Source organism: Schistocerca americana, chromosome 5, assembly GCF_021461395.2.
Source record: "Schistocerca americana isolate TAMUIC-IGC-003095 chromosome 5, iqSchAmer2.1, whole genome shotgun sequence".
In the NCBI taxonomy this organism is placed as follows: Eukaryota; Metazoa; Arthropoda; class Insecta; order Orthoptera; family Acrididae; genus Schistocerca; species Schistocerca americana.
Window position 1 is genome coordinate 423165760 of NC_060123.1, and position 12209 is coordinate 423177968.

Below are 12209 nucleotides of genomic sequence, written 5' to 3' on the forward strand. Positions count from 1 at the left end.
GCCGGATACCATTCCTGACACCACTAACTAACCTTCTCTGCGGGACGGAACCTGTGTAGTTTACCTATCTGCGTCCAGGATAAATCTTATGTTCAAGTGTGAGAACGTTTTCTAAGCTTTTGCATAGTGTGCATCTCAGGCAGTATGTGGATACGAGCGCTGATTTACCTACTGCGATGTGAGAAACCACCTGAAAATCACTTCTAGGCTGGCTGGTTCATCAGACGCCGTCGTTAATCCGTGAGATGGTTTCGATCCGGGACAGACTAGCTTCTGCGAAACGCGAAATCTGTGCATTAACTCGCGCAGACATCCAGTTTGATGCAGCATCGACGGATGTCTCTGTGAAAATACTTTAGTATAATTGTTCCCAGTCGAAGTATTAAAACATTCATCTACTTTGTTACCATTGTTGTTCAGTTCATAGGGCGAACTATTTTCAAAGGTGTATAGCCACCATATCATGTTTTAGGTTTTTTCCGGTGGTCTGTCTGAGGGTGATGTATGAGGAAAAAGTATCAGAGCGAGGTGACACTGCGATATTGTAAAATGATCTGCGTTCGATTGGAAGTACTACGTCACAGCCCATGGGAGAAATGAATGAGATACGATTAATTATGTTTATGGTCATGACCAGGTTTTAGAGAGGTTTGTACAGCCGGAAGTATGTCCTGTTTCACAAGCACGGATGTAGTTCGAAATACGTTTATATTTAGACATGGCTAGGAGGTGACCACGATTAAGATATTCGAATATCTTACCTGTCTTTAGTTTGCGGAGAGGGACTTAATTCGCTGATAAAAACTAGAGCGAGCTGACTTTGAGCAGAATTTGTGGACTTCATTCTTCCTTCTTTTTTTTTTAAAGAGAGAGTAGATAAACAGTGATACACGTGGAGACAAAAAACGCATCCGGAGTTACGCCGGCTGTCCGTCTGCATTTATTTCGCGTCCATTTGTAAGCAGACGGCTGTAATCTGTCGCTGTTTTACGTAGCACGCCCGCGTTCCTGCGGCTATCGCGGTAGATAAGAGAATGGCGGTCACAAATCAGCGATAAGCGACGGCCGGCGTTGGCAGATACCCTCTGGTGGCCCGCAAGCCGCGGATCAGCCCCTTCCAAACGGGCCGTGTCTCAGCGTGCGTGTTGCCGCTCGCGCCTGCTCTAGACCCACGCACAATTTAGGAGCGGATAAAACCACACAGTATATGGAGTGCGCCTCCGGGAGTAAATTGACCAGCCACGTCAAACAACATTAGAATGCTAATCTGTCGCAACATGCGCATGGGACGATCGCCCTCTTTCGGGCCCCCAATTTATTTAAATCTCTCCTTCACGGCAGTCGTTTTCTGAAGGGTAGCAGAGGACTACAAATTGGATACTAGAGTTTTCCATCTTTCCAAATATTTCCTAATATGAACTTCCTCCATTGTCTTTAGCCACTTCTTGTCAGAGTGACGTTTGTGTTGGAAATTTTTTCTTCTTGGCGTTTGTGTTGGACAAGTTTCCGTATTTGCCTAGTTAAATTGGTACTAACGATATATATTTTGTACTCTAGTAGCACATGTGTTTGATAGGTAAGAGGCAATAAAGACAGCGGTGGGCATGGAGGCTGCGGGTGGTTTCCGTGCATCGTAAATAGATAATTTTGTAGTATAATCTGTTTAGTGTCTTCCACGTATCACTCATACCGTCGATCCTGCGTAGGACCTCATCAGTCCACGTGACTTTCTATAGATGTTTCAAACTCTTTGACTTTCGTCTTTTCCGTTTACCCACAACCTATGGTTTACTTCAATAGATTGCTGTACATTCAGAGTTATTAACTTGTCAGATTAAAACCAAATAACAGTAGACTTTTCTTTAAGACGAAAGCTCTCTTTGCAAGTGTTTGTCTGAGCCCTGTGTTGTCGTCGCTTCGTCTGCTACGTGTTAATTTGTTTCCAAAGATGGAATTATTGCTTCATCTCATCCCTTCATGACTCCCAGTTTCGTACACTTTAGTGGCTAGTATCATCTCTCTCACTCCTTATCACTTATATTTACGCTAAATCAGTACTCAGTGATCAGTGTACTGATCATAACATATGACATATCAAATGTGACGGAGAATTGTTGTCCAGCAATAAGTGCAGTTACGCTATACAAATGTTGATTTTGTACCACTACTTGCTACAACAAGGTGGCTTCTTGTTAACCAAATAAATCAATGTACGAAGAGCGTTCGCCAGCCGGAGTGGCCGAGTGGTTCTAGGCACTTCAGTCTGGAACCGTGCGACCGCTACGGTGGCAGGTTCCAATCCTGCCTCGGGCATGGATGTGTGTGATGTCCTTAGGTTGGTTAGGTTGAAGTAGTTCTAAGTTCTATGAGACTGATGACCTCAGATGTTAAGTCCCAAAGTGCTCAGAGCCATTTGAACGATTTCTGAAGAGCGTTCAGTAAGTAACGCAACGTATTTCTTATCTGAAAGCAGATTAGTTACATTCAGGATTCCAGTACACCATATTAATCATCATTCGTTTTGCTACTCAACCCTATTTTGTAGCTTAATCTCCGTTCAATGCGACGGCATTGTGCCACCTTACTAGGAGGGTCTGTATGTCTCTGCTGGTTCAAGTCGGAGCCAACGTCTATGCTGCATCGATAACATTTCCATCATCCATGTGCAGTTTCCCGCGGAGTGCCTTCTTCACTGTACCAGGGAGATGGATGTCGGAAGGTGAGATATCCCAGCTTACAGTAGGTTAGGAGGCGCAGTTCAACGAAGATGTGTGAGCTCTTCTGGGGTGCGCAGACTTGTGTGAGGCCTTCCGTCTTCGTGGAGAGGGCGAAGTTAGTTTCCATTTCTGCGGCAACCAACACGCTGAAGTCGTTGCTTCAGCTTTATGAGGATAGCACAATGCACTTCAGAGTTGGTCGTTGCACCATGAGGGAGGACATCAAACAAAAAGAAACCCTTCAGGGTCGCAGACAACTATAGCCGAGACTTACCCGGTTGAGGGGGTGGTTTTAAACTTTATCTTCGGAGAAGAGGTGGTATGGCACAACTCCGTGGATTTCCGTTTTGTTTCCGTTTCGAAATAATGAACCCACGTTTAATCGCCTGTGACGATGTTCGACAAAAATTTCTAGGATCTCCCCGTTAGGCGAAGCAATTCCGCACAGATTCATTGCTCTTTTATGATCTTTCGTTTGGCGGTGAGGAACGCTGCGGACATAGACATTCGTGTACGCCAACTTGTAGACGCATGTGTCTACACTACCAGCAATGACGTCTAGTTTTGCAGCGAGGTGTTTGAATGTTGTCCGTCCAGCACCACGAATGCACGTTCCAAAAATGTAGGAATACGAGCTGTGTGCGGCCGGCTGGCATGTGGGGGATAGGACAGGTCTGCGCGTCCTTGTTGTGGTGACAGACGTCTCACCCAACAACTTACCGTGCCTTCGTTCATTATCACGTTTCCGTAGACAGTTTGCAAGCTCCTATAAGTTTAAGCGATGCTCTGGTTTCTCGCCAAAAGATACCCAATGACTGCTGTTGTCCGCTGGGAACTCACCTCCATTACAGATGCCATTTTGAAGGCAACGTATAATGCCTGAACTAATCGAAACTGCGTGAAGGTGTAGGCGCTCAACTGTGAATATTCCCGATGTCCCAGAATACATTCCGCAATGTTTCAAGAGCTGCTCGCAGAGAAAAAAATGTATTGCATTGCTAATTGTATGCCCTTCGTACATTTAGATTTTTATTTTTTGAGAAAGTTTATTATCTACAGAAGAGTACGATCTACGTACAGTGCCTGAACGAAAATTGAGGTACTGCGTTTTTTTCGACCACGAATATTTTATTAATCTCCTGACGTGCTTCAGCTGCTGGCCATTTCCAAAAGGCCTTGAAATAAAGTAGTACAAAATATCTCTTACATGTGGTCGGAGCAAATTATGAACTAAAGACAAGGACGATTTCAGATAATCCAAAATTCACCAATTTTGCGCTGTCGGTATAACTGAAGATGCAACAGTTATTGGCACTCTGGGTGATACTGTGTATAATTAGCGTCCCTGTCTATAGATGTCACACTCCGCGTGGTTGTTGGTAGGTGATCAAGAAATGTCGGGTGACATTTGGAAGTTTCAGTGGATGTTGAAAGAGACAGATGCAGCAGATGTGAGTGTGTTCGAAATTCGTTGTTTTGAAGCTGGAGGAGCGTACTGACTGTGAAAATGTGATGAATAAATGACGAATAATGATTGATCCTAGTATTAATGGGAATGTCATGAGGCCGGAACTAGTAATGGAAGTTTGTCTGTCAGCTGATAAATTAGTATATTTTCTTCTATTAGTAGGTACCTGCCACTGTGGACGTTATTTTGTTAGGCGGTTGAATGTACAAAAGAATGCATTTTCCGAAGTGAGAAAAACTCCAGCCATGAGTGAGAAATTCTTTCGGCTGAGGAGAACATCGTTTATACAGCGGGATACAGTGATTTTTACGTGCGTTTGTATTCACGCTGATGGAACTAATAAAGAATGATTTAATTTTCATTTCGTTCGGAATTTATTACCTCCCGCCTCTTTCGAATGAACATCGGAATGAAATGTGACCCTCAGAAGAAGAATTCGCTCTGTTACTTGTTGTGGCAGGAGAAGAAATAGCTTCAGTATGTCATCTTCAGACAATCCTTACAATATATGTGATATGTGCTGTGTTTCACAACGGTTAATACTGGCAAGAGTACTATAAAAGTAAGTCATCCAATCGCGTCCCATTGTTTTCTGTGAGCGACATATGAGCTATTGAGCATTATCGAGCTGAAATATCTATTTGTTATCCTTTACACATAGGTTATGATACCAAGACATGACATTGTCATCATTTACTCATGGACATTCAGAATCCCTTCAACGGCTGCGAAATCAGAGTTATTGTGTGCAGAATACCAGGATTTGGAGAGGTACCTTTTTCGAGAACTATTGTCACCTGAGGTCATTCACTAGACCATATAAGGGGACATTACCATCGATCTGACTGCCACAAACAGGCTAATTGCAGATTACCACAACATAACACTCAGTGTCCCAGCTGAATATGGCGCTGCACCTGGCATTATGGTGCCAACGGTAATTACCTGGTGTCTAGGGTTCTCAACGCTGCTTCCAGTAATCTGTTCGTGACGGTTCATGATAACTTTCGTTTGTAATCACTGTCCGGGTTTCTATTCGTCACATCCAATAAAGCAGTCCTACGATCTTCCCGGGGCGTAGACTGGAAGGTCCGCAATGTGACACCAGAAACTTTACTCGTACATCTCATCTACATGTCGTTTAGAAGGATAGTTGAGTTGTGCATTCACTATAAATTACGCTCGTTCCAAAACCTCACGTAAACTAACTTTACACTACCAGAATAGTCAACTGAACACAGTCAATTACGTACCCCTGCCCAAGCAATGGTTATAGCTCTCGACTGCTTTTAATTACACTCTCCGTCAGTGCATCCTCGATATACAGACAGAAAAATATTCTAGAAAGGCTGCATCCCTGCATACACTCTTTAAACCAAGCACTTCGTTCTACATTTTTTATTCTTATCGCTTCTTCTTGCGTTTATGTGTGTACTGCATGTCACTCAACATTCCCTACAGCTTACACCGATTTTTCTGAGAATTTAGAAGTTATAGCTTCCTTTTAACTTCTTGAATGCTGTCTCATGATCGGCCGATCCTAAGCACAAATCTGAATTTTTCTTAGGTATGCTTCCATTAGCAAAATATCGTCATAAATGATTCTCTGGTGTCTTTACATTTCCTAATGTAAGACCGATCGTCACGTAAGAAATCACCGTTTTCTTTTCCATTCTTTAGTATACTATCACTGTTGTTGTGATCTTCAGTCCAGAGACTGGTTTGATGCAGCTCTCCATACTATTCTATAATGTGCAAGCTTCTTCATCTAAAAGTACCTACTGCAAGCCACATCTTTCTCAATCTGCTTAGTGTATTCATCTCTTGATCTTCCTCTACGATTGTTACCCTCCACGCTGCCATACAATACTAAACTGGTGATCCCTTGATGCCTCAGAGCATGTCCTATCAACCGATCCCTTCTTCTAGTCAAGTTGTGCCACAAATTTCTCTTCTCCCCAATTCTGTTCAGTACTTCCTAATTAGTTACGTGATCTACCCATCTAATCTTCAGCGTTCTTCTGTAGCACCACATTTCTAAATCTTCTACTCTCTTCTTGTCCAAACTATTTATCGTCCATGTTTCATTTCCATACAGGGCTACACTCCATACAGATACTTTCAGAAAGGACTTTCTGACCATTAAATCTGCACTCAATGTTAACAAATCTCTCCTCTTCAGAAACGCTTCCCTTTCCATTGCCAGTCTACATTTTATATCCTCTGTACTTCGACCATCACCAGTTATTTTGCTCCCCAAATAGCAAAACGTAACTACTACTTTAAGTGTCTCATTTATTAATCCAATTCCCACAGAATCACTTGATTTAATTCGACTATCTTCCATTATCCTCGTTTTGCTTTTTTTATGTTCATTTGATATCCTCCTTTCAAGACACTGTCCATTTCCAGAATGAGATTTTCACTCTGCAGCGGAGTGTGCGCTGATATGAAACTTCCTGGCAGATTAAAACTGTGTGCCCGACCGAGACTCGAACTCGGGACCTTTGCCTTTCGCGGCCAAGTGCTCTACCAACTGAGCTACCGAAGCACGACTCACGTCCGGTACTCACAGCTTTGCTTCTGCCAGTACCTCGTCTCCTACCTTCCAAACTTTACAGAAGCTCTCCTGTGAACCTTGCAGAACTAGCACTCCTGAAAGAAAGGATATTGCGGAGACATGGCTTAGCCACAGCCTGGGGGATGTTTCCAGAATGAGATTTTCACTCTGCACACAGCTTTCTGTAAGTCTACAAATGCTAGAAACGTAGGCTTTCCTTTCCTTAATCAATCTTCTAAGATAAGTCGTAGGGTGACTCAAGTATTCCAAAATTTCTACGAAATCGAAATTGATCTTCCCCGAGGTCGGCTTATACCTGGTTTTCCATTCGTCTGTAAAGAATTCCTGTTAGTATTTTGCAGCCGTGGCTTATTAAACTAATAGTTTGGTAATTTCACACGTGCAAACACCTGCTTCCTTTGGGACTGGAAATATTATATTCTGCTTGAGGTCTGAAGGTATTTCGCCTGTCTCATACATCTTGCTGAACATAAGGAGGAATTTTGTAATGGATTGCTCTCCCAAGGCTATAAGTAGCACTAATGGAATGCTGTCTACTCTTGGGGCCTTGTTTCGAATTAGATCTTTAAGTGCTCTGTCAAACTCTTCATGCAATATCATATCCCCCTTTATTCTTCAACTACGTCCTCTTCAGTTTCCATAATATTTCCCTCAATTACATCGCCCTTGTATAAACCCTCTAAACACCCCTTCCATATTTTTGCTTTCCCTTCTTTGCTTAGACCTGGTTCCCCATCTGAGCTCTTGATATTCATACAGGTGGTTCTCTTTTCTCCAAAGGTCTCTTCAATTTTCCTGTAGGCAGTATCTGTCTTACACCTAGTGATATGTGCCTCTACATCCTTACATTTGTCCTCTACCGAGCCCTGCTTAGCCATTTTGCACTTCCCGTCGATCTCATTTTTGAGGCGTTTGTACTGCATTTTGCCTGTTTCATTTAATGCATTTTTATGTTTTATCTATTCATCAGTTAAATTCAATATCTCTTCTGTCACCCACGGACTTCTACGAGCTCTAGTCTTTTTACCTACATGATCCTCTGCTTCCTTCACTGCTTCATCTCTCAGATCTACCAATTCTTCTTCTGCTGTATATCTTTCGCCCGTATTTGACAATTGTTACCGAATGCTCTGTTTGAAACTCTCTACAACCTCTGGTTCTTTCAGTTTATCCAGGTCCCATATCCTTAAATTCCCAACTGATTGCAGTTTCTTCAGCTTTAATCTACAGCTAATGACCAACAGATTGTGGTCAGAGTCCACATCTGTCCCTGGAGAAGTCTTACAATTTAAAACCTTGTTCCTACATCTCTGTCTTTCCATTATTTAACCTATCTGAAACCTTCCAGTGTCGCCAGGCCTCTTCCACATATACAACCTTCTTTCACGATTATTAAACCAACTATTAGCTATGATTAAGTCATGCTCTGCCAGAAATTCTACCAGGCGGCTTCCTCTTTCATCCCTTAACCACATTCCATTCACCTACCACTTTTCCTTCTCCTCCTTTTCCTAATATCGAATTCTAGTGCCCCATTACTATTAAATTTCGGTCTCCCTTCAGTACCTGAATAATTTCTTTTATCTCAGCGTACATTTCTTCAAATTCTTCGTCATCTGCGGAGCTAGTTGGCATATGAACTTTTACTACTGTGGTAGGCGTGGGCTTTGTGTCTATCTTGGCTACAATAATGCGTTCGCTATGTTGTTTGTAGCTTACCCGTGTTCCTATTTTTTTAATGATTACACTAAAGTGCGCGTCATTTATGTTGGCGGCCGAGTTTAGGCTCGTTCTGCGCATCTGACGTCAAAAAACACAGCCAGCCAATGAACAGAGAACGACGTTGCCACATCTCGGCTGCAGTACAGAGCATGGACGAGTATCTTCAGTTTTAGAAACGTTCAGTCATAAATAAAGTAATAGAACAAAAGCTGATGTGTTGGCAAATGTGCCAACACCTTGTAGATAGAGTAGGCCGAAATGCACGCTATCTAACGCAGACGGGCGTGAATTCTGGAACAGGATAAGTAGTGAGTGAATTGTAGCAAGAAAAGTACGTAGCTGCCATACTTAACTTCTATATCTTCATTGGTTTACAACGTTCTTGTAGAGACATGCTTCATACGGTCAGTATCAAACTATGTAAGGCTAATGGCGCCTTGCTAGGTCGTAGCCATGGACTTAGCTGAAGGCTATTCTAACTGTCTCTCGGCAAATGAGAGAAAGGCTTCGTCAGTGTAGTCGCTAGCAAAGTCGTCGTACAACTGGGGCGAGTGCTATTCCGTATCTCGAGACCTGCCTTGTGGTGGCGCTCGGTCTGCGATCACACAGTGGCGACACGCGGGTCCGACATGTACTAAATGGACCGCGGCCGATTTAAGCTACCACCTAGCAAGTGTGGTGTCTGGCGGTGACACCACATTCCTCCCCCGCAAATCGGCGAACGGTCGTGTTATAAGGCTTCCGCCCGCCGTGGGGAGGACCCCATGTTGACGTATGCGATGAGGTGGGGAGCCTAACAACAGGCGAGGCTGTGCCACCCGCACCCGGCCATTCGGTCCGGGGGGAGCTAGGAAACGCCTGAAAACCTAGTCCAGGGTGCACGTCAACATGCGGTGTATGCGCCCGTAAAGAGACAGGAGGGGCCGAAGGGTCGACCTCCATTGCGTCGGGGTACCCGACGCGCGATGACATCATGTGGTCCGGAGCGGGCAAGAGTTCCATGGCGGAGGACAGCTGGTCACGGGACGCGATCGGCGGCGCGTGACCCAGGGAGGCGCTTGGCGGCTGCAGCGAAGCGTCGAATGCGGGCGGCGCCGGCGGGAGAACAGGCGGCGGCGGCGGCGGCGGCTGCGGCGGCGCGTCGCCATGAGGCAAAAGGGAAGGCATCGTCGGTAACACCTGGGGATGAGGCGAGCCAGTAGATGGGTCCCCAGGGCGTTGACCGGTCGGCACCGTCGCTGAAAGTAGACGGGGAGCGGCAGAACCCGTGCGACGACAGAGGTGCAGCTGATTGAGATGCCGACGCACCTCACCAGAGGCCCCCAAAACCAAAAATATCGCGCGGCCGAGGCAGCGAAGAATGCGCCCTGCGAGCCAACGCCGTGAACCTCGATAGTTGCGATAAAATACAACGTCGCCTGGAGCAAAAGCAGGAGTCTGCCGCTGCACAGGAACCTGATGCGCCGGATGCGGCAAAGACATCAAGGTTCGATGAGGACGACCGTGGAGCAACTCAGCCGGCGAGCGACCATCTCGGGGCTGAGAGCGATACGATGACAAAAAGAGCAACAACGCGTCCTCCCGAGAATGCGACTCTTTCAACTTCAGCATCTGTGACTTGAAAGTCCGGACCAATCGTTCAGTGGCACCGTTCGACTGAGGCGAAAACGGCGCGGATGTCAGATGTTGAATACCATTGGCCTGGCAGAATAACTGGAATTCGGCGGACATGAACTGTGGGCCATTGTCGGAAACAATAGTCTGTGGAAGACCTTCAATGCAAAAGATAGCAGACAACGCTTGGATGGTGGCAGTTGACGTCGTGGAAGACATCCGGACAACAAAAGGAAAATTACTGAAGGCATCTACCAGAACCAACCATCGAGCATTCCAGAATGGACCAGCAAAATCGATGTGCAAGCGCAGCCAAGGGGAAGTGGCTTTTGGCCATGCAAAGACTTTCTGCGGCGGTGCGGATTGTTGTTCGGCACACGCCATGCAAGAAGAACACATTTTCGTAATCGCAGCATCAATTCCGAACCAAGTACAGTGCTGACGAGCAAGTTGTTTCGTTCGCACTATACCCCAATGTCCTTGGTGAAGAAGCCGTAAGACAGAGGACTGTAACGAACGTGGGACCACGACTCTAGACATCCTTATCGACAACGCTGGAATTCTAATAGACGAGCAACTAACAAGCGGACGTACAGAGTTGTGGACACGTATGCTGGACGTGAATGTCCTGGGTCTCAGCGTCTGCACCAGGGAGGCCGTGCAGGACATGATCAGCAGGGGTGTCGAGGACGGCTTCGTCATCCACATCAACAGTCTTTGGGGACACACACCGCCAGCTAACAGTGATACCGCGATGTACGCCGCTACCAAGCATGCAGTTCGGGTTCTCCTGGAAGGCCTCAGGAAGGACCTCGTCGCCAGGAAGAGCAACATCCGCGTTGGGGAAATATCCCCAGGAATGGTGAAGACAGAAATCCTCACTAATACCACCAACTGGACGGAAGACTTGTATAACCAGCTGAATTATATGGAAGCAGAAGACGTTGCAGAAGCTGCGATCTACATGCTGTCCCAGCACCCACGCGTGCAGGTTTATAACATCATCCTACGTCCGACGGGGAATCCGTACTAGAAAAAGGCTTAATAGAACGACTTGCGTATGTCGTCTCCTTCAGACAAAGCCACTGAAACAACGGTCGTATGTAACTGGCTTCAGCTAAGACTCTTCGCAAGTGACATTTACAGGCTTCAAGACAAAAAGAAAGCCCGCATCTCGTGGTCGTGCGGTAGAGTTCTCGCTTCCCACGCCCGGGTTCCCGGGTTCGATTCCCGGCGGGGTCAGGGATTTTCTGTGCCTCGAGATGGCTGGGTGTTGTGTGATGTCCTATGGTTAGTTAGGTTTAAGTAGTTCTAAGTTCTAGGGGACTGATGACCATAGATGTTAAGTCCCATAGTGCTCAGAGCTATTTGAACCATTTGAACCAGCCACAAAAAGAAAAATGTTTACACAGTTTACATGTTTAACTGCATCTCCGTTTCATGCAAAGTGTTGATTAAATATGGAAGAGATATATGTGTACAAGGGAGCCAATAGAAATAGACTATAGAGTAGTTAACATTACGGCTGACGAAATACCCTGCAGTTCTGATTTTATGGTAACTGTTCTAAAATGTTTCTCTATAAATCGTATCTATGTTGTAACCTTCTGTTATCGCATTATTAATCCCATCCTCGTCGCCAATGATGTGTTGGCAAATGTGCCAACACCTTGTAGATAGAGTAGGCCGAAATGCACGCTATCCAACGCAGACGGGCGTGAATTCTGGAACAGGATAAGTAGTGAGTGAATGGTAGCAAGAAAAGTACGTAGCTGCTATACTTAACTTTTATATCTTCATTGGTTTACAACGTTCTTGTAGAGACATGCTTCATACGGTAAGCATCAAACTATGTAAGGCTAATGGCGCCTTGCTAGGTCGTAGCCATGGACTTAGCTGAAGGCTATTCTAACTGTCTCTCGGCAAATGAGAGAAAGGCTTCGTCAGTGTAGTCGCTAGCAAAGTCGTCGTACAACTGGGGCGAGTGCTATTCCGTATCTCGAGACCTGCCTTGTGGTGGCGCTCGGTCTGCGATCACACAGTGGCGACACGCGGGTCCGACATGTACTAAGTGGACCGCGACCGATTTAAGCTACCACCTAGCAAG

The 12209-nt window shown here is 45.4% G+C and overlaps 1 protein-coding gene across 1 annotated transcript; it reads left to right on the forward strand.

Annotated features, from left to right (window-relative positions):
* The first annotated feature begins 10643 nt into the window (after positions 1 to 10643).
* On the forward strand, positions 10644 to 11256 carry LOC124616183 (dehydrogenase/reductase SDR family member 11-like). The gene has a single exon (XM_047144475.1). It carries the CDS (start codon positions 10713 to 10715, stop codon positions 11133 to 11135), a length of 423 nt encoding a protein of 140 aa, XP_047000431.1. The 5' UTR covers positions 10644 to 10712; the 3' UTR covers positions 11136 to 11256.
* Positions 11257 to 12209: the final 953 nt, after the last annotated feature.

Coding starts and splice junctions, on each gene's coding strand:
- LOC124616183 (XM_047144475.1), top strand. CDS start 10,713: ATGCTGGACGTGAATGTCCTGGGTCTCAGCGTCTGCACCAGGGAGGCC.